General features: G+C 38.1%; 1 protein-coding gene across 6 annotated transcripts; it reads right to left on the reverse strand.

Annotated features, from left to right (window-relative positions):
- Window positions 1-487: 487 nt before the first annotated feature.
- INSIG2 (insulin induced gene 2) lies at window positions 488-21221 on the reverse strand. 6 transcript variants are annotated; one of them, XR_010118848.1, is made up of 7 exons: window positions 21101-21198; window positions 13680-14065; window positions 7182-7306; window positions 3611-3777; window positions 3325-3424; window positions 2140-2236; window positions 488-748 (listed from the first exon to the last, which is right to left on the reverse strand). XR_010118848.1 is itself a non-coding variant. In XM_055262428.2 (6 exons), the coding sequence occupies exons 2-6, from the start codon at window positions 13921-13923 to the stop codon at window positions 2195-2197; spliced, it is 678 nt and encodes a 225-aa protein (XP_055118403.1). In that variant the 5' UTR covers window positions 13924-14065; window positions 21101-21221; the 3' UTR covers window positions 488-2194. The 6 variants fall into 6 exon arrangements, 5 of the variants coding, with proteins under 5 accessions (XP_055118403.1, XP_063487380.1, XP_063487381.1 ...); XM_055262428.2 differs by having other exon boundaries at window positions 488-2236; window positions 21101-21221; XM_063631310.1 differs by having other exon boundaries at window positions 488-2236; window positions 20977-21167.
- Window positions 21222-21304: the final 83 nt, after the last annotated feature.

Raw genomic sequence — 21304 nt, forward strand, 5'->3', positions numbered from 1 at the left:
TTCAACTGTATGGGTCCACTAATAACACAAATTTTCTTCCACCCCTGCAACAGCAAGACCAACCCCTCCTCCTCCTCCTCAGCCTACTACGCAACATGAAGATAGTATGAGTGAAGACTTTTATGATGGTCCACCTCCACTTAATGAAGAGTAAATACATTTTCTTTTCCTTAGCTTACATTATTGTAAGAAAACAGTATATAATATATATACCATACACAATATGTGTTAATCAACTGTTTCTTATTGGTAAGGCTTCCCATCAAGAGTAGGCTATTAGTAGTTAAGTTTTGGAGGAGTCAAAAGTTATACATGGATTTTCAACTATGTCGGGGAGTGGTGCCCCTAACTCCTGTTGTTCAAGGGTCAACTATATTTAGTTTCCTTTCATCATTTCTTGGTAACTTCAACCACAGTAATTTCATTAGATTAATCCACAGTACCATATTCTAAGACTTACCACAAAGAAGAAAAACAGACTCTTAACCCAGATGATAATTACATATTTAATACATGTTGCTTTTAATAGCAATTTTTAAAGTAAACACATCATAGACCTTATAACTTATTAAAGATTTTATAGTGCTTACAAAGTTGATTCTAAAAAATATACCTTATTTGTTCTAAATGAATAACATTATCTGGAAGATATAATAATAAATTATAGTAGTATGTTTTCCACCACGACAGTTAAGATTGTGTACACATATTCAATATGAAATCCTCTTAGGATTTTCACTCCTTCAGCCTGAAAACATAAAAGCAGATTAAAGTTTGGCATACAAGATCTCAGTCTGATAGTAATTGTTTTAAAACTCAAAGTGTAAAAATATCTACTTGACATTCTAGGAAAGCATGGCCACATGCACAGACACGTTCTCTCACTCACTCCAACGCACATGCGTGCACACATACACACACCCCAGAGTACTCAGAAGATCTTGCCCTTGTGGATCAGACAACTGCCATCAATTTCAAAAACTAATGGAAAAAATTAGCTAAGAATATGTTTAAACCATACTTAAGAGGTGCTGGTTGCCATCAAGATCTTTAACATGCAGAGAATGCCATCTCAATACATTCTTAAACAGACTTGAACTATTCACTAATGGATACACGAATACATAAGAAATTATGTATTCATCTACTCCCCAGACTGCATGTAAGATGAAAAACTAGGCATTCCACTAACAATGAGTCATATGACTGAACCCAGCTAAAGCTACAGTGGTTTGCTCCACAGAACCCAATAGATGACAGAACCCAACAGAATTAGAAACTTCACTGTGATCTGTTTGGAGTTTCCTATATGCTCCATGTGCAAAAGCAATGAGATTCTGTATTGCTGATGACAGTTAGTATCACTTTGCACTTTTGTGGCACTGCAAGAGGTCACTGTATTTCCAAAACATGTATTTATTCTAATTAAATCCTCTAATAGTCCTTACTTTTAATTATATATACTGTTCCAAATTTAGAACCAATACAATTTAATGCTAATGACCTCTTCTGCTCATCACATATACTTCCAGTAAAATCTGTCAAAACAGAAAATTACTCTTTGGGCTGTCTCCAGCAATGCAGGTTTGAAACCAGAAGTTCATTTTCACCCTGTATCAAAACACTCCAAACTCTATGAAACAACATTAAATTAGAAACTAACCACAAATTAGGGCACTCATAACTCATACTGCTGTGATTAGAAAAATAAAAAGGCACAACAGTAAGCTAAAGAGAAAATACCAGCTCCCCATATGCTTTTTGTTTGTTTGTTTGTTTTTGGCTTTCCTCTTATTTTATTTCACTAAGTTTACAAATTGTTCAAAGCATTCTTATACTCTGCATGACAGGAACAATATTTTGGCACATTAACATTGTGATACAATGTATGGCATGTTTAAAAAATTAATTTAAAAATTTCATCTATTAATCAACACTTTTTAATGTAGTACATATATATCTTACAGTTATTTAAGTCAAATACGCAAAGGTTTGCAACTGATTTACAGATGAAGCAATCACAGATTGCAGTAATATGTGTGTGTATATATATATTTATCCATATGTACACACACGCCAATCAAGGGGAAAACTGCATCCTGGCAATTTTACAGTCTGAAGTTTTGTTTGTATATCTACCATTTCACATCCTTTTCATCTTGTTTTTCTGTACAAAAGATATTTTTTGCCTTCTTCATTCCTGATGAGATTTTTCTGCGATAACTTTACATTCGTACTGCAAAAATTAAAAGGTTAAAAGGTTAACAGATTAAGATTTCTTTTGAATAGCAACTTCCAAATAAACTGAAAAGCTCTAAAAATGAACGTTTTATTACTATGTGCCCATTTATTCCTCAAATAATCCAAGAGTTACATAATTACTATGATTAAATGACAAATGTGACAGGGAAAAAATAATTCACATTCTGGAAGTGAAAAAGCCACAGCCAAAAGCAGGAGAAAGATGAGATTTCTGCATTACAAGCAAATAGTGGCAGTATATGATTTAGAATTTAGATCAATCTTTTAATATTGAAAGGAAGCAAAGCAGATTTCTTTGAGTACTCAATAAGGCAAATTAGCAAAGAATAGTTCATGAACTTAAGGATAGGGCTGTTGTGGTGAACTCAGATCACTGTATTTTCAAATTACTATATGATATAAAGGAAAAAATCTATTACATTAACAAAAGCTTCCAGTCAAAACAGTATTTTTAAAGTACAGCTATAAAAATGTACACTCACAATTCAAAATAAAGGAAACCAATAGGGTAAGATAATTGGTTGGCTATTTTACCAAAAATACAGCAAAGTAAATCACTCAATTCTCCTAACCTGGCTAAAAAGGTAAAAGTGACAGCATTTATTCATAAAACTGCTGTGGCCTCTGAACGTCACTCCCCAACCTTTTCCTTCATAACTAAAATGATCAAACGTCTTGATTTGTTAGAGATGGTCCTAATGTATACCTATTGTAGCAACACACATCAATAGTGACCTTTTTAACTTTTAAAACTGTCCTTTTTTGATATGGTGGAAACCTGTAGATTAGTTTTTTAAAAACCACTAATATCCCCCATATAGTCAATAAATCATATTGCCCTATCCATAACACATTTTGAGCTTTTCTCTCCAGTGGCTCCTCAACTTTTAAAACACCTGTGATTAAATTCTTCCAAATGACTTATTTCAATGGAAGTGCAAAAAAGCAATCAAAGAATGTTGTCTTCACAAATTGCTTTCCCTTAAAGGACTACCTTTTAGAGAAAACTTGTCATTTGTCATACATCTCATTCAGAAAAGTGATTAATAAGCATCAGCTTACCATTGCCAGTTGTCGACCAATGTTTCCCATTGTTATGCCTCCAGCAAAAAATATACATGGTAACCAAGAACGAACATAGAGGAAATCTGGAGATGTATATCTAGAATAACAGACATGTCTTTAATACCCACAGAGGAACTGCAATGACACTTAAGATAATTACAATGAAAATAAACTACTCTGTAGATTAAACTGGCTAACTTCATTTCATAATCTCAATTCTGAAAGCAGTTATCATTTACTTATCTAGCAAACAAGCACCAAAAATTGAAGGATTAATACTTACTGATAAACACCATTATATACTAGCAATTGGGTGACCACAGTTGCCAAGAAGGCGATTCCTACTCCAAGGCCAAAACCACTTCTAGATCTATCAAAAGTCCACCACAGTCCAATGGATAGTGCAGCCAGTGTAAGAGACAACTGTATGTTGTTATCAAAATCCACTTTCTGAGATCAATGTTAAGAAGTCATCTTAAAACTTGTAACCAAATAATATCACCTGTTCATTTTTCTAAATAAGAGATGCCTCTGTTGAGAAGGGAATTAGTTGCTTCTACTCAAGTACATTCAGTCTCTTAGTACAATGTATGAAGCTAGGTGGGATTAAAACTGTCTCCAGTATTTACCCAATACCAGATACACAAAAGACATTAATCAATAGATCCTACCAACTGTAACCCCTCCAAAACAAAAAACAAAAAGAACAGTCTGCATACATTCCCAATTATAAGGCTTTACCCATTATTTAAGAAATGCTTTCTTTGCTAAAAATGTAACTGGATGCCTCAGAACACAAGTATCGCTAAAGGAACACACTTTTGCAAAAAATGAAACCAATATTACTTCTCCAACAGGTTTAGAATTACTTGAGAATCATACAGGAACTTGAAAATAGAAGAGTTGACAGCTATTTAACAGGGTACCACATTCTCTCTATGATTTACTGACAGACACATTTTATAATAACGCAGTTCAGAAACAAGAGTACCAAGGACACAGTATCCTTTTCTATTATGTCAACTGTTCTAGTTTTAATTTGTTGAGTATAAAGCCTTGAAGTGAACATTATCTTACAACCTGCCAAGCTATTTTGGTGCCTGAGACTTTCCGGTATAGGACAGTTTGCTCAAATGATATTTTATTTTCATCACCTACTTAAGCATCTATTCACAAATGTATGGCCCTTTTCTACACCAAAATCTCTGGGTAAAATTAAGCTTTACAAATTCAGTTTTCTCATCTCTTTGCTAGAGGATTACACTAAAGGAATTAATTTCAAGTGTCATTAAAAGGGCATTATCTATGTCCCAAAGGCCACATCTTGGCTCTATAACCAGCTACTGGGGAAGGCAGGGGAGGTTTGGGAGAACACATATCACCAAACTGACCATGCTGCAAGTATAGAGAAGTCCAAAAAAAAAAAATGCATACGAAGCCATTTTCCACTTCCTTTAACACTCTTTTTCACCATTTCCCCACCCCTACCAAGCAAGTATCCTAAACACACCCAGCTTGCTTATTTCTCAGAATCTCAGGACTATCATGGGCAACTCTCATGGTCCTTCCTTGTAAAGGCTTGATCTAAAAAGAAACCTACAGTTCATATGGGTATGCTTCTGGAAAAGCTTTTCTTATTCTTTTGCTGTCATTATACTTAAAGTTCAAAGAAAAGGTTTAGAGCTCTGATTTCCCTACGAAATAAACACTCATGTAAAGAGTGGGATTTGGTATTAAATGAGTTTCATGTTTGCTAACTAAACTTAATTAAAAGTCACAGCGAAGTAAGGAGGTTTCCAGAGTAAATAGATATATCAATCTTAAAATAGTGCCATATGGGCCAGGTGCGGTGGCTCATGCCTGTAATCCCAGCACTTTGAGAGACCGAGGCGGGCGAATCACAAGGTCAGGAGATCGAGACCATCCTGGCTAACACGGTGAAATCCCATCTCTACTAAAAATACACAAAAATTCACCGGGTGTGGTGGCGGGTGCCTGTAGTCCCAGCTACTCGGGAGGCTGAGGCAGGAGAATGGCGTGAACCCAGGAGGTGAAGCTTGCAGTGAGCCGAGATTGTGCCACTGCATTCCAGCGTGGGCAACAGAGCAAGACTCCATCTCAAAAAATAAAAAAATAGTGCCATATGATTTTGTAAAGTCTAAGTAACCTAATATTAGAAGTGTATGCTATAAATTTGGTAAAGCTTTTGGACTTAAAGGACAATAGTATATCTAAGATTGCTATATTTAAGTATTTCATTGAGAAAGAGAGTGAACAAAAGCAAAGAATTTAAACTTATTAAGTTTTTAAAATTTCAGAAAAGGCCTTTTAAATTTCTCTACTTAAAAACAAAAATCAAAGTGGAAATGTCTGAGAGAAAAAGATCTAATCCACCAGACAGAGAGGAACTGACACAGTTATGAGGCTCCTGGGTAGGAAAATGAGATGTTTCTACACTTTAGTCAGGCTGTCTCGGGTCTGTTCTCAGCTCTGCTGCAATGTCGCAGTATAAATAACTTAGTAAATTACCTAACCTCTCTAGCTTCCGTTTGTTTTATTATCTTTACAAAGAAAATGTGGAACTACGTGATTTCTAAGTTCTCTTCTAGATATAATAGTATATGATTTTATCTTTTTAAGCCCTCCTGACCACTAGATTTTTTATAAAATCTTAAATCTCAAAAAGTTCACCAAAATAAACATGTGGAAATGTCCTCAACACAAAAGGAAATTAAAAATAGTAACAGCCACTAAGGGACTTCCAAATTCACAGACCTGCAACAGCCAGCACAACTGTGCAGAGGAAGGCAGATGTGTTTTCAGAATCTAGGACCTTGCTCTTTTCTATGGTTTCTGCCCCCAAGCTTATCCAAAACACCTCACTACTTTTTGTGAAAGACACAGGGATCTACTTGACACATGACCCACCCTCTCTCTCCAGCTAGCTAACTCTGCCAGCCCCGAGTCCAGTGCAGAGTTATAAGAGCAAACTTTTGGCAGCCTGAGTCACACTTCTTGCTTTTCCAAGTACCCAAGGCTCCTGCCACCTTCATTGTCTAAATCACATCTCCTAGAAAAAGACAGGAATAGCATTTCCTAGTTCCTCTTCTACCAAGGAAAGTCAGAACGAATGAGGAGGAAGTAGAAGAGAGGAAATAAGGAGGATGACAGGAGGAAAATCTTATGAGGGCAAACATTTTTTTCTGGACACAGAAGGTAGAAAGGAGAAGGGGAATAGGGGCTACCTGAGACACTGTAAAAATACTCATTAACCACTAAATAAAATGTCTGAATATTCAAACAATAAAACTTTAAAACTATGTACTAGGGAAGAAACTTATTTTTGGCCAAGGTCTAAGTTGGTATTTCTACTTATGCCGTTTACGTGGTTTGTCGGTATTGATTAAAACCAATGCGTCTACCTTTAAAAAAAATAGCTTCTTTAAGTTAAGAAAAACAAAAGACAAAATAGCCCCTGAAGCTACATGTCCTTATTAGCAAGTCTTAACAAAGAAAGAGAGGAAAAAACTCCTCTGAAAATGTACCTGTTCCATTTTTGGATTAACTACACAAAAGTAATTAAGTAACCAAATTTAAGAAAAACAAGTAAAGTTTTTAAATTTGCAAAGTTTCTAAGTGATAGTGAAAAATACGAACTGAAATGAAAGGCTATAACCCCACTTTATAATTGCACAGCTGCTACACTGATGTTTCAACAATATGGTTCACATTCTTCTTCTGACTAAGTGGGCATATCATAATTCAACAACAGTGAATTTGTAAGGGGCTGTTTAACCTTTGGTTTGTTGGAAGCTGCTTTGTTATTATGCATTTCATTACAGAGTAAAGGATACAGCACTGGCATGATTTATACCAACAAAGACTGCTACACACCGCATTACACTGGACCACTCTCTTTTAAATTTATGTGGTTCTCCTAGATGTCTGTCAATGCAGGGGTATAATAACCCAATCACAGCTGTGGGGAAAAAAGAAAAAAATTAAGTTACCTCCAATGTTATACTGGCAACACTTAAGCTAAAAGAATCACTACAACCACAACAAGCATTTTAAAGATTCTTAAAAAAAACAAACGAGTTATTTCACATCAATCACCGATATTTTTTAACTTACCTTCCAAAAGAAATGAAATGAGGATAACACCAACGAAGAAAGTATTGCAAATGATTACCACAACATTCTAAATTATAATCAACAAAATACTCTTCAAATGTATGATTCACAATTTAGCAGCCTGGACTAAATGATTCATGCTACTTTTCTACTACTGATACCTACGAGACCTGAAAAGTATCAAACCAGTTAGCAGTTAAGTAATGTTCTCTCTAAACTTCAAACCATAAAATATGTATTATATGCCACAAATCTAAAGAGAATCTAGAAGCATAAAAGTATACAACAAGCTCATCATACACACAGTGTTCTGAAGGTTCTGGCTGGCCTCTTACGTAGATCAGTCTCGCCCCTACCAGCTTCCTGTCTTAGTCTTCCGCATCTAGCACCTTTTACTGACACTCCTTTCCCCTCTAGCCCTTTAATGAGGCTGTAGGTCATATTGTCAAAGCAGGAAAACTCACAACAGAAATCTACAGGTAAGACTCATTCTGCACATAGAAACAATGGAGGAAACAAAGTGTAGAGTAGAGGTATTTAAAATTTTCAGTTAAATTTTAAGTGCACTGTTAGAAGAAGAAATCATCTTAGTACTTCTTAGTTTTGGAAAGAACACCTTGAATGTTGTGTCATTAATTATTTATAACTGTATATAAAATGTCAATAATTGAGTCCCAAAATATTCTCATCCCTTTCTTAAATATTTCTCAAACCTCAACATTTTATTCATTTAGTGGGAAAGAATTTTAAGTGCTAAATTAGTTATTAAAAAGACTATTTAATGAAAACATTCTAATCTTCCAAAACAGGATGATTATGTTGTGCCATTCTGGCAATAAAGACACTACTGTCACATCAGTTGAAAAGCATGTTTAAAGTATCCAATACCACTTAAGAGGAATCATGAAATTACAATGCCAAAATCTAAGTGCCTGAGGGAAAAGAGGCCCTCCTTCTACTCAGTATTAGCTAGCTGTATCTCACAGGCAATGCATTCACTCTTCGAAGAAAAACAGAAACCAATTAGTATCAAAAATCACAGCCTAGCAGACCAATGGTGCAGCATTTGAAAAAGGCTGTGTGACCACCCTTCTATCTCGAGATGAGATGCTGCAACACTGTATGCATTTTCTAGTCCACAACTCTTTTGAGTTAGGCATTTGCTGAGTATAGATGGCTCACAGAACATCAAGAGATTAAGAACATATCTCGGCAATGCAGAGCTCCAATAACTATTAGTAAATCTAGAAGTTTCACACTATATTCCTATTTAAAAGACTGCTCCAAAATCCTGAAAAGATTAACTGACAGGATTTTTAAATTTCTATACAAATAAAACGGCAACAAGCATCCATAATAGTTGAAATGTAATTAAACGAATATCACCTCTTTTTTTCTCAAGGGGTCATAAAACTAACAGCTCATTTGTCACCCCCGTCCTCCCACCATATATATCCTCCCTTTGCCTGTTGCTGAGTAAAGTCAACTAAGAGCAGACATTCCAAGTCAATTTTCCTGAGCAACTGATGCCTAGGTAAAGAATTATTACATACAGAATACTGACATGTATGTGCAAAGATATAAATAAGTAAAATTGACTATATTTTTATGCATCTGATGTCAGACTTGCAAGTGAGAGACAACTGAGGGGAGAAAGCAAAAACACAAAAAGAAATTTAAACTGCCACACTGCCAACCCTGGGATTTGCCAATAAAAATCAAATCCATTGAGTATGCATGGTTCTCAGTTGCTCACTGAGAGGGAGAATTCGAAGAAGCTTGTCACTTCCCATTAAATGTCTTCTTCCTTTCCTTTAAGTAAAGGCATGGCAGAGTCTGATAGCAATATATACAACACTGTGAGGTTCCACTGTTTGAGAGCTCGACAGAATATGTCTGGGCCTCTTTTCCTCTTCCTGTACTTTTTAAAAAAAAAAAAAAACAAGAAAGACTGTTAAAATCATGCGTGTGTTAAAATCATATGCAAACACAGTCCTGCTTATAAATCAAATGGTTCTCTGATGCAAAAATCACATTTCTTGTGATATCTTTAAGTTATTTCCCAGTGACTAGCTACAGTCTACCAAAGCTAAACACTAAAGAAGTTTGTAAAACATCAGTAGTGAGTCATCTCTTTTTTATGGGAGTGTGCTTAAATGCAGGGAGGCACTAAAAGGAACATAGTTAAAGCCAGACATTTTGTAAGAAAACAGGAACTGAATAAACGAAAACACTCCATGAGGTATACTTCGATGGAAAACTACAAGATAATATTTTCCTTCAACAAATACTTAAGCCCTGACAATATGTCTGGTTCTTGGTATTTGCTGGAGATTTAAAAAGGTAAGGCCAGGCGTGGTGGCTCACACCTGTAATCACAGCACTTTGAGAGGCCGAGGCAGGCGAATCACGAGGTCAGGAGTTTGAGACCAGCCTGGCCAACATGGTGAAAACCTGTCTCCACTAAAAATACAAAAAAATAGCTGGACGTAGTGGCAGGCGCCTGTAATCCCAGCTACTCGGAAGGCTGAGGCAGGAGAATGGTTTGAAGCTGGGAGGTGGAGGTTGCAGTAAGCCGAGATGGCGCCACTGCACTCCAGCCCAAGTGACTGAGTGAGACTCAGTCTCAAAAAAAAAAAAAGGCAAAAGAGTAAGACATGATTCCAATTGCAAAGTGACCACAAAAACAATTAAATACAATCCTGCATTAACGGCAGCTGACAGGACAGAGGGGTCCCAGGCTTCTCCTTGCCTGTGCTAGGGGAAGGCAAGGTGCTGGGCTGTCAGAAAAGCTTCACAGAAAGAGGTGACCCTTGAGACAGGAGCATTCAGCAGTAAATGGCGCAGAAATAGTGCTCTCATTAAAGGGAGGTGACTGAGGACAATCATGGACAACTGGAAACTGCTGGCGTTACGAGGAAGCTGTAAGCTTCAGACACAAAGGGAGCTGCAGGGTCCAGAAAGACTCTGAAGAAGATAAAAGCAGTCAAGGGCCATATTATAAAGACTTTACCCTGCAGACAATGCGCAATCAGGAAAACAATGTTCTCACTGTTGTACCAGAGAGAGGCCATCTTCTTAGTAGTGAGGGTACCACACAGGGGGGCTGAGAAAAGGGTGGGTGCAAAACTAGAGGCAGGAAGAGAAAAAAGACTTCAAGCATAGCCATTGAGGGATGGACCAAGAAAGAGACAGAGGAAAGATGCAAAACTTGGAAACAGGATGTAGAAAGGGAGAAAAAGCAAGGAATCTTACAAGGCTCTACAGGAGTAGGGCAATGGACTGCACAACTAAACAGGAAAGATTTTTCTTTTCTTTTTACATTAGATATTATTTTCATACGTTTGGACACAACCAGGCTACTTGTGATTTTTGAGGCAACTTCTCTACTTATTTTATCCACACAAGTTGTCTTTTTCTATTTATTCTTTAGAAAGATTTCTCTGTGGCTCTCGATAATGCTGAAAAGATTTCTAATTCCAATTCTGGTGCACGGCATACATAAGGAAGCTAACTTGTAACATCAGCATTATCAAACTAAAAATATGGAATTAAGAAAAAAAGTCATCAAAATTAGTTTACCAAAGTTCTGTATTAGTTGTCCCACCAGAACCACCACTAGCAAATTTTCCAGGATTGTGCTATAGAGAAAGGTGGCAAATAACAAGGAGCACTTTCTACACACAGAAGGCGGTGATTCTGGAGCCCCTCCAAAAGGTAGCTGCTCTATCTGTGAATGTTAGTTGAACAGGAAAATCAAAGGAAGATTATCAGTTTTTCTGACTTAAGATGGTAAGACCCTAGCGAGGTCTTGAAAATCCACGCCAACACATATACACAAAAACATATGCATATTACATACACACACAAACTCAAACACACTATGTTTCTTAAATCATTTACTTCTTTTCCCATGATACTTTCCCTAAAATAATGATGCAGGGGATGGCAGAGCAGAGATTTTGCAAGAATCCATTTTCCATCTCTGGCAACTTGGACAAATCTGATATGTTTCACTCTCATCTACTAAACACCATGACTTAACAAAATTGGTAGCAGAATTGGCTGGAATCTAGATTGCCTAATGCCTCTCTACTGTCTTTTGCCCAAGTAGCTTATGGTACAAACTGCTTTCAGAAGAAATACTTAAGCAAGAAATGTAAATGCAAATTCCCCAAATGAAAAGGTATGAGGTTAAGTTCGTAAGTGTGACAAACCTAGTGGCTGGGAATAGGAAGGAAAGTAGTGGCTGAACTGTGGTATTAGCATTTGAAATTTTCCTTCCTAAAATGTTAAGTTTATGGCAAAAGTGCTGACATTAAAGGGGCAGAAGGACAAGACAGCGGGTGCAGCCCTGTTACTCTTCATAGTGGAGGTACAATGAAACCTCAGTTAAGTTCTCCTGCCCCAGCCCAAATGCACAACACATGCCAGGGAATTCCATCTAGGTCTGGCACCCAGTCTGGAGGCTTGAAAAGAGGCATCCTGAGTAGGGGGGAAAGTGTCAGTAGCTTCCTTTTCCCTTCCCCAGCATGTGACATGTGGACCCAGTCACACCACTCACTGGCTCTGGGACCCTGGGCTCACTGGTTTTCTTTCTTCATCTCAGTGAGTGTCCTCATCTCCCCATAACAGGCACAATGCCAAACATCTCTCTCCCAAAGTTGCTCTACAGAACCCCGGGATTACAGTATGTACTTAGCACATTAGCAGACATTCAACAAGCAACAGTTTCCCTTCTCTGACCTTCCCTTTGTTCTATCCTGAAAAGACATGTATGTTCTTCCATGTCCCAAAAAGATTCTACTGGCAGCCAGACTACACCATAGAAGAAAAGAAACAAAGAACTAGAAAAGTTGTTGAGAAAATGTTTTCTCTTCTGAATTTAAATGAAAGAAAAATGCGTGAGGACCAGTACATACAGCAGAGAGTGATACAATTTAATTTGTTTTTTATTTGGACTATTTTGCCTTTTCTCTTGGAGAATGATAACCCTGGGGAAACTAAGAATCACTGCCTTCATGACTTCACTTTTAATGTGAATGCTGTAATAGTGAGACATCAGTATATAAACACTGAAGCCTTACTACTACAGTGCCCCTCTAACTGTGCAACAGGATTCTATAATTGTCCAGTAAGTTTCACAAGGCCATTCTAACACTTCTGTAAAGCGCAACCTCACTTTTCAACCTCCAGCTCTTGGATGGAAGCCAAGAAGGACATATATTATGTTGCAAGATATTCATTCATATATATTAAGTATGAGACACCAAATGGGTATTTAAGAAGCAATTTTCTCCTTCAATCAGAATTATCTTCTACCTCATGATTACGGTTTCCTTTTATTACTTTATTAAAAACAGTATTAATCTATTGGTCTTGGTCATTAGAAAACACTAAAGTGCTATCCATTGTGGAAGTATGGCAGCAATAAAGTATTGTGAAATGCTCTACTCTATGCATTACACACTGCCCACCACCAAAAAAATATCTAAAGTAACTAATAGGATAATAATTTTAAGCAAAGAGAGTCTACCTTATAGATGTCTTTAAATATTTATTATTCTAAGGTACTTATAAAAACAAGACACCAAGGAAAAAGGCATTTACAAAAATACAACATGAAGCTTTAAACTTTAATTATTCAAGTTTTTATTACTTCAAAAACAAGACCACAGCATACGCATCAAACCCTTAAAACCAAACAGTGGTGTTCGTCATCAAAATAACTTAAAATAACACTTAGATGAGATGGGTTGAAGAAAGAACAAAATTAAGGGGTTAAATGCTTCATCCCTAAGGGAAACAGGATTGTTTTTCAGAATTAAATGTTAAAAGTTTACAGGACAGATAGAAATGAGACAGAAAGGAGTACATACGTTATGAGTCCATTTATATTGCATTCTAGAATAGAGAGAAATAATTTATAGCAACAGAAAGCAGATCAGTGGTAGCCTGAGGCTGGGGGTGGGGAATGGACTGCAAGAGGACACGAGAGACTCTGGAGGGTGATGGAAATGTTCCACAGCTGGATTGGCAGTGGCCACGTGACTATACGCATTTGTCTAAACACATCAAGTTGTTCAATTCAAACAGGTCCAGTGTATTATATCTAAATTATATCTCAATATATTTTAAAAAGGTTTATTGCTCAGACAACATCCATACTTATTTACCCTATTTCCTTTCTAAGCATTACAGAAACATCCTACACATACCTGAAGCCGTGCCACAGCATGGGGGTACCCACCATGCAGAAGAAAAGATGCTTGCAATCACATCAGGTGGAAAGAGCGTCACATTTCTCTGAATCTGAAGTAAATTTAACACTAATGCAAGAAATACTCCAATAAAAAATAGCACTACTCCTCGAATCATCAAGTTCACACTCTGGCTAGTGACAGATGAAATATATGGGCCACACTTTTTGGGCCCAGGTGACTCTGTCTCTCCTTCTGCCATGGTTTCATAGGTTCAGTAAGCCATTAAAAAAAAAAAAAAAAAATGGAAAGGCTTCCCAGCTGAAAAGCTCAACTGTCTGTGAATCAAAGACTGACGCTTCAACAGTACCACATCTGTCCTAAAGTAGGACCTACCAGAAATCCTGCAAGAGATAAGAAAAAATAAATTAATGTGTATCTAATACATGATTATTATAATTTTACTGATTTCAATACTAGTTAATTTAAATGGACAAATAAAATGACAAGCTTGTATACTAATTTATTCAAATTACTAACAGTTATTTATTGAATAAGAAAAAGTTTTAAAAGTATTTTTATATTCAAGACGTGATAAAAAATAAAGTACTACCCTTACATTTCCTAGGACAGAAAACATGACCTAAGAGAACTGAAGGTTAGAATCATAGTAGAAACAGCTTGCTCCATCTCTGAGAAAAGCACAACAGGTAATCTGACACTTCCACAACAATCTGGAGGGTAAAACCCTGCTCTCTGTTTCTTCTCCCTAAATCTCTAAGCCTATCAGTTACAATAGTGTATTTTATATTTTACAGATAAGCATATTCTGACTGAAGACGCTGTATTTTTTGCAATAAAATGTGACTTGCTTACAAGGACAACCTCCACAGAAGAACAAAATAACCTGCTTTAATGTTTATTATTTGGTTATCTGCACAAAAACATTCTACAAAACCAGACCACCACGCACACACCTACATATACACCAAACACAGAAACCAGACCTGACTCACTCTCCCCAGCGGCACAACTGTATCCCACTCCTGCCTCAACAGTCTGCCCTTGTTGCAATCACAGAAGGGATTGTAAGAAAGCTGGAGGACAAAGCAAAAGAAAGGAAGTGAAGAAAATGAGGAACAATCAATCTAATGGCTAGATTCTAAGGAGTTTTATCTGCTTGGTCTCTGACTCCTAAAACCTAAAACTTTGCTACTACAATCAGTCTAGGTATTTGTTCATTCCTCTAACCAAAGTGATCTTTCCTTTTGGGGCTTTCTATGTGCTGTTTTAAGCACCTGACATGTGGTAAGTCATTTAATCCTCACAATAACCTTCAGAGGTAAGTGCAATTATTATGTACATTTTATAGGTGACGCAAAAAAGCAAAGAAAGGTTAAGTCGCTTGACCTGGTTCACACCTCCAGTAAGACGCCAAGCTGGGATTCAAAACCATGCAGTCTGACTCCAAAGCCCTCATTCTTACCATGATATTCAGTCTCCCAAACTGTCACATATTCGATGTGTTTTCTATGAATACTAACAGTTTTTAAATGGGAAAAATACTACACAGGTAATTTACTTTTATCCCATCCAACAATATATCTTTGGCACTTTCATAAGTTGGTACAGAAATGATATTTCCTTCAATCCAAAAGCAGTTTATTTTAAAAAGTGTAGCACTTATAATGACTACTTTCTAATTAAAGGTATAGTTGCTTTATGGATTGTAAATGTTTTATGAAGGTCTTATTCACTATTATATTAATATCACTGTGCCTATGCACCCAGAAAAGTTCCTGTTTAGCCCACAGTGGGAGCTCCACATAATCATATTTGCTTAATTAAATTGGGTTACCTCTTCCTGAATCAAACCATATAGGGTAAAGTAGGCCTTTTTGAGAGCAAACCTAGCTCCTAATCATCACTTAAAATTTATACATTTCCTCTGAGTTTTTCAGTCTCAAACAACCTTTGAATGAATTTTGGAACAAAGCCCTCATGTAAACTGCAGAGAATGGGGCTGAATTACAAATAACTAGCATGAAAATGAGAATATCTGTAAGTACTAGTAACCTCCACAACCTATCAGTTCCATGTGATAAACACTTAGACAATGGGCCTTTTTACTAGGGCTATGCCACATCAAAGCTCTGTGTTCAACATTCAAGAGGAAATTCTGTTCCCAAGCTAGTCCTCACTGACCTACTTAGTCTATAATGTAATTGAACTCTATGGCTTAAAGGACTAAAAAAACTAATCCACAGTATAGCTAATTCATGGGAAAACATACTCTAAATACCAACGGAAAATGCCCTGAAACATCTCCTCCTGACCTGATCCTGCAGACCATTCCTTGCTGTGGAATCCAGGCATATGAGCATGCCGTGCATTCTGGTTGCTTTTAGCAAGGTTCAGTAGCTACAGAACTCTCCATCATCATCATCATCATCATCATCATCTGGTTGCTCTTGGCAAGGTTCAGTAGCTACAGAACACTCCTTCATCATCATCATCATCACCTGGTTGCTTTTGGCAAGGTTCAGTAGCTACAGCTCTCCATCATCATCATCACCTGGTTGCTCTTGGCAAGGTTCAGTAGCTACAGAACTCTCCTTCATCATCATCACCTGGTTGCTCTTGGCAAGGTTCAGTAGCTACAGAACTCTCCATCATCATCATCATCATCATCACCTGGTTGCTTTTGGCAAGGTTCAGTAGCTACAGAACTCTCCTTCATCATCATCATCATCATCATCATCACCTGGTTGCTTTTGGCAAGGTTCAGTAGCTACAGAACACTCCTTCATCATCATCATCGTCATCATCATCATCATCGTCATCATCATCATCGTCATCATCATCATCATCTGGTTGCTTTTTGCAAAGGTCTGCAGCTTCACTCCTGAGCCAGCAAGCCCACGAACCCACCAGAAGGAAGAAACTCCGAACACATCTGAACATCAGAAGGAACAAACTCCGGACACGCCACTTTTAAGAGCTGTAACACTCACCGCGAGGGTCCGCGGCTTCATTCTTGAAGTCAGTGAGACCAACAACCCACCAATTCCGGACACAATATGCAGTATCAAAACTGAAATTTCACTTCAGGTCTGATTCCAAAACCCATCCCCTTTGCCTCTATACCTTGAATTCCATTCCATCTCAACTGCTCAGACTTCTTTTTCAGCAGATGGTTCGATATAAAAGTGTTTGGTTATTGAAAAGATGGTTAGATGTTGAAATACCATCTCAACTATAATACACTCTCAGATAGTAAGCCAAAACAAGTAGGTGACTATACAATTGCACAAAGACGATGAGAATAAATGCAAAATCACCTTGAAATTTTCTTTAATAGTACTAGATCAAGGTGTAAAAATATGTTTTAAAGTAAAAAGAAAAAATAGCAAACTAACACTCTGTATGAGAACATTAGTTGACTTTTTTTTTTTTTTGAGACGGAGTCTCACTCTGTCGCCCAGGCTGGAGTGCAGTGGCACGATCTCGGCTCACTGCAAGCTCCCCCTCCCGGGTTTACGCCATTCTCCTGCCTCAGCCTCCCGAGTAGCTGGGACTACAGGCGCCCACCACCACGCCTGGCTAATTTTTTTGTTTTTTAGTAGAGACGGGGTTTCACCGTGTTAGCCAGGATGGTCTCCATCTCCTGACCTCGTGATCCACCCGCCTCGGCCTCCCAAAGGGCTAGGATTACAGGTGTGAGCCACCGCGCCCGGCCTTTAGTTGCCTCTTTACTTCCCCAGATCCAGTAGACACAGCACGTTGCCCTCATGTGCTGCTAACAGCTGCTAGAAGATGGGCATACTTTCTGAGTAACCCACATTGAGAGTGTATCATTTGTTTCTGTTTGTGATTTTTCCAAAAGGGAATTAATGGAAAGGGGTATTTTATGTTTAATAGTATTTTTAAAAAGGAAAATAACTTCAGTTTAAAAAAGCTATTTCAGTCATGCTAGCCCCCATCTCACACTGACCAGCATTTGTCAAAGGGCACTGATATTTTAGGCAGGACAATTATTTGCTGTGTGAGACTGTTCTAAGCATTGCAAAACATTTAGCATCCCTGGCTCCCACCCACTAAATGCCCTCCCCTATTTGTGATAACCAAAATTGTCCCCACAATGAGAGCCACTGATTGCTACAGACTTCATTCTATTTCAAGACAGCTGGAGACATTCTGTTTATTTATGTTTTCTACCACAGCTGCTTATTTAACCTTTCCTGGCAGTGCTTGTTTAGTTTCCTACTTCGCCCCAAAAGTTTTCCTTAAAAATAACACATTTGCTTGGTTTATTTGAATGAGATTCAAAAAGCTAATTTTGTAACTACATCATAATACAATAGTATATAATTACTGGTGACAAAAAATAAAAGCTTTAAGAAATAGCAGGGAACTGGGAGATCATCTGTTCCAAGGGGTATGAGACCCCCATGCGAAACAAAACAAAAAAGTTGTATATATATGCATTTTTTTCTGGGATGAAAGTTCCATAATTTATATAAAGTACTCAAAAAAGTCCATGATCCAAACAAAGTAAAGAATGAGTAATCTAACAGTTCTCTCACTCTATTAGCAAGGCCAGTGACATGCAAAGTGGTCAGCTGGATTAACAAGAATAAGACAGTACCATCAGTTCTTATTACCACAAACATGCATAGTGAATGCCAGAAAATGACCAGACTCATCAAAGGGATAGAGGCTTCCACAAAACCATTTCACCCCCTACCATGCAACAGTGAAATTCCTTTAAAAGCATGTTTATAATACCAGTTGCACACTAGAGGAGTCAGAGGAGTGGGTTATTTTCAAGGGAAAGTAAGCTCCCTTAGTTTACTTTGAAGTTTGTTTTTCTGATTTTGTACTGATACCATTTAAAACAAAGTGGATCTATATCTTTAAATATTAGTCTTACATTAATGATAAACTTGATGCTCCAAAATTTTTTTTAAAAATCTATATTTGAAAAATTTAGATTACTTGACAAATAATTTGCTGACCAGGGAAAAAGTCTCTGGTATAAAGATACTGTTTAAAGGACAATATGTCAATAGATTCTTGAAAACAATCCTGGTTAAATAGGCAGGTGCTGCTAGTTTCCATTTTATAAAATAAAATAGGTTAAGTAACTTTCCAAGATCACAACTGTTACCAGGTAGCACCAGGACTAGGCTCACCACTCTGACCCCATGTCCAGAGTTCTTCCTGCTTCACCACAATTTAAGTGCCACACAAGAAACCGTTTTTAAAATCATGTTGGTAAACTACTATTAATACCAAAATAATGTTTTCAACGATTCACAAAGAAAAACTTTCCACCAGACTTGAAAAATTCTATGCTGAGCCCTGGCCTAAAATTTCTGGAAAGTACAATACTAAACAAACAGAAAAAAGTTGAAATAATTTGCATAGATCAATGATGAATCATCAATACTGGAAAAACATTATTCCAGGTGTATGGCTGCCTATTAATGGATTGATATTATTACTTTTAGGTTAAAAAAGAGTTATAAGTGATTATGGGCTTTGTGAATAAAAATCAAGGTTGATGTTGGCCACTGAAACAACTTAGAGGCAACAAGCATTTGAAAACAAACACACATACGAAATCTTCTAGTAACCTTAAGAACCTGTTGCATTGTAACAACTGCAACACCCCCTAAAACCAAATGACAAGACCATCCCTCTTCCAATGATTAGCAGTAAAAGAAGTATTTTTACTCCCTCAGATAACCCTGTCTCTTCAGGTGCTTATGTCATGTAAGCTACTAAATAATAAAGTTAAATTACTACCTCACATATTTTTCATCATATGCTCTCTTAATTAGAACAGCATTCTTGAAATAGAATAAGCACTAACATTAGAAAAAAAGACTTAAATCAATGAAACAGTTTAATTCTCCCTAAATAAAAACACATCTACATGTCTCATGGGCTAGAGACGTTAAAAATTTCTAGGAAGAAAAGCAATATTTGCCTTATAAACACTGCAACTCTTTCCTCTTGACATTAAAACCCAAACACAGAAACCAGTAAGTTAGCTGCATTTACAGCCCCTTACAGCTTTTAAATGTCACATCTCAGTGCCTAAAAAAGTTACTCCATCGTTTCAAGTTTCTGAGAACAAAGAAAACTGTCTTTAAACTACTGAACTGCATTTTATCCTTTCCTTTTCCGTGTGACCATCTGCAAAAGCAACAGTTGTCAGTTAAACAGAATCAATCTCTTTCCCAAGTGTACATGATTCACAGCTTGGTCACTGTACAGCAGATATGAACTGAGAACTACGACATAACACACAATGACAAAACACACTACTGAGCACAAAGTACAGGGAAAGAATGAAAGAGAGAAAACAGGAAGAGCACACGTCTAATTTTTGTTTTCTTTGAGGCCCCCATTAGTAAGTAGCATTCCCTTCATCTTCATTCAGTGGTTCACTATCAGGGCCAAATCCAAAAGTTACAAAACACCATCTAGCTACTGTTTGGCTGCTTTTATTTTTTCTGCACCAGGACCGGAGCACGCATTCCCCTGCAGTCCTCAGCTCCACCGCAATACTGATACCAAACAGTTTCAGTGGCCCAGCTGCCAAGCCTAACCATTCCTTTTTAAAGCATTTCTTCATCAATCCTACAAAACAGCAAGTTCTTCATGGTATATTTTCCTAGAGCATCTAGCTAATATCATACTTTAACAACTTTTTCCAACGTTAACTGGACATGGGTCATTATCACTTAAGTGTTAGCGCCATTGCCCGCGCCCACTCCCATAATCCACACTGCTTTCCTTCTCCATATTGCCAATCCCCACTAAGCAACCCTAAAATCTAGTAATTATCATCAAATCCACTTCTAGGCCCTGGCAAGAATTCTTTGGCTTTACCGAAAAACCTATTCCATAGGTAACCAATTCCAATAAAAAATGCCAGAGTCTTGCTCCTCAACCCAATGCCCTATCTCTTTAGTGGATTATAAACTTACTACGATAACCTGTCTTCTTTGGATCCAACCCCCGCCCAAGCCTGAGTCTTCTCTCCCAGGCTACAAGTCCCCAAGTCCTGGCAGCTCTATGCTTGACAGCTCGCTGACCTCCACCTCATCAGACCTCTGGGTCGCCCTTCTCGCCGTCCTCCAGCCTTCTTCCCGCTCAGACACTCATCCACTGTCCGGGGAGCCTCCACGCCTCCTATAACCCCTCCTCGATCCCGCAGTCCCCTTCTGGACCTTGCAGACCCCTCTCAGGTAAGCGGAGCCCCTTGCCCTGCAGGCCCATCAGTGGTCCTGGCTCCCCGCACCTGCCACCAGGGTTCCCAGGCTGCAAAATCACAATAGTTCTTCTTCCCGAGGGCCACCCTCCTCCTCAGGCCGCTTTTCTCAGCACCACGTCACCCGCGCTTCGCCGGGAGACCCCCAACTCACCCCCGCCTCCGCCATCTTCTGGGACCAGCCCCCGTACCCCCTACCGCCTCTTCCTCCTCCACTCACACAACTCCGCCCGAGCTCCACTGCGCCTGTGCGGCCAACGAGGCCGCGCGCAGGCGATCGGGGCAGAAGAGCTTCCGTTTCCTGCTGTCAATAAGGGGTGGACCTGCGAGCCGGGGCAAAAGGGCTTCCGGTCTGCGG

This window comes from Symphalangus syndactylus, chromosome 22, assembly GCF_028878055.3.
Source record: "Symphalangus syndactylus isolate Jambi chromosome 22, NHGRI_mSymSyn1-v2.1_pri, whole genome shotgun sequence".
Lineage (NCBI taxonomy): Eukaryota > Metazoa > Chordata > Mammalia > Primates > Hylobatidae > Symphalangus > Symphalangus syndactylus.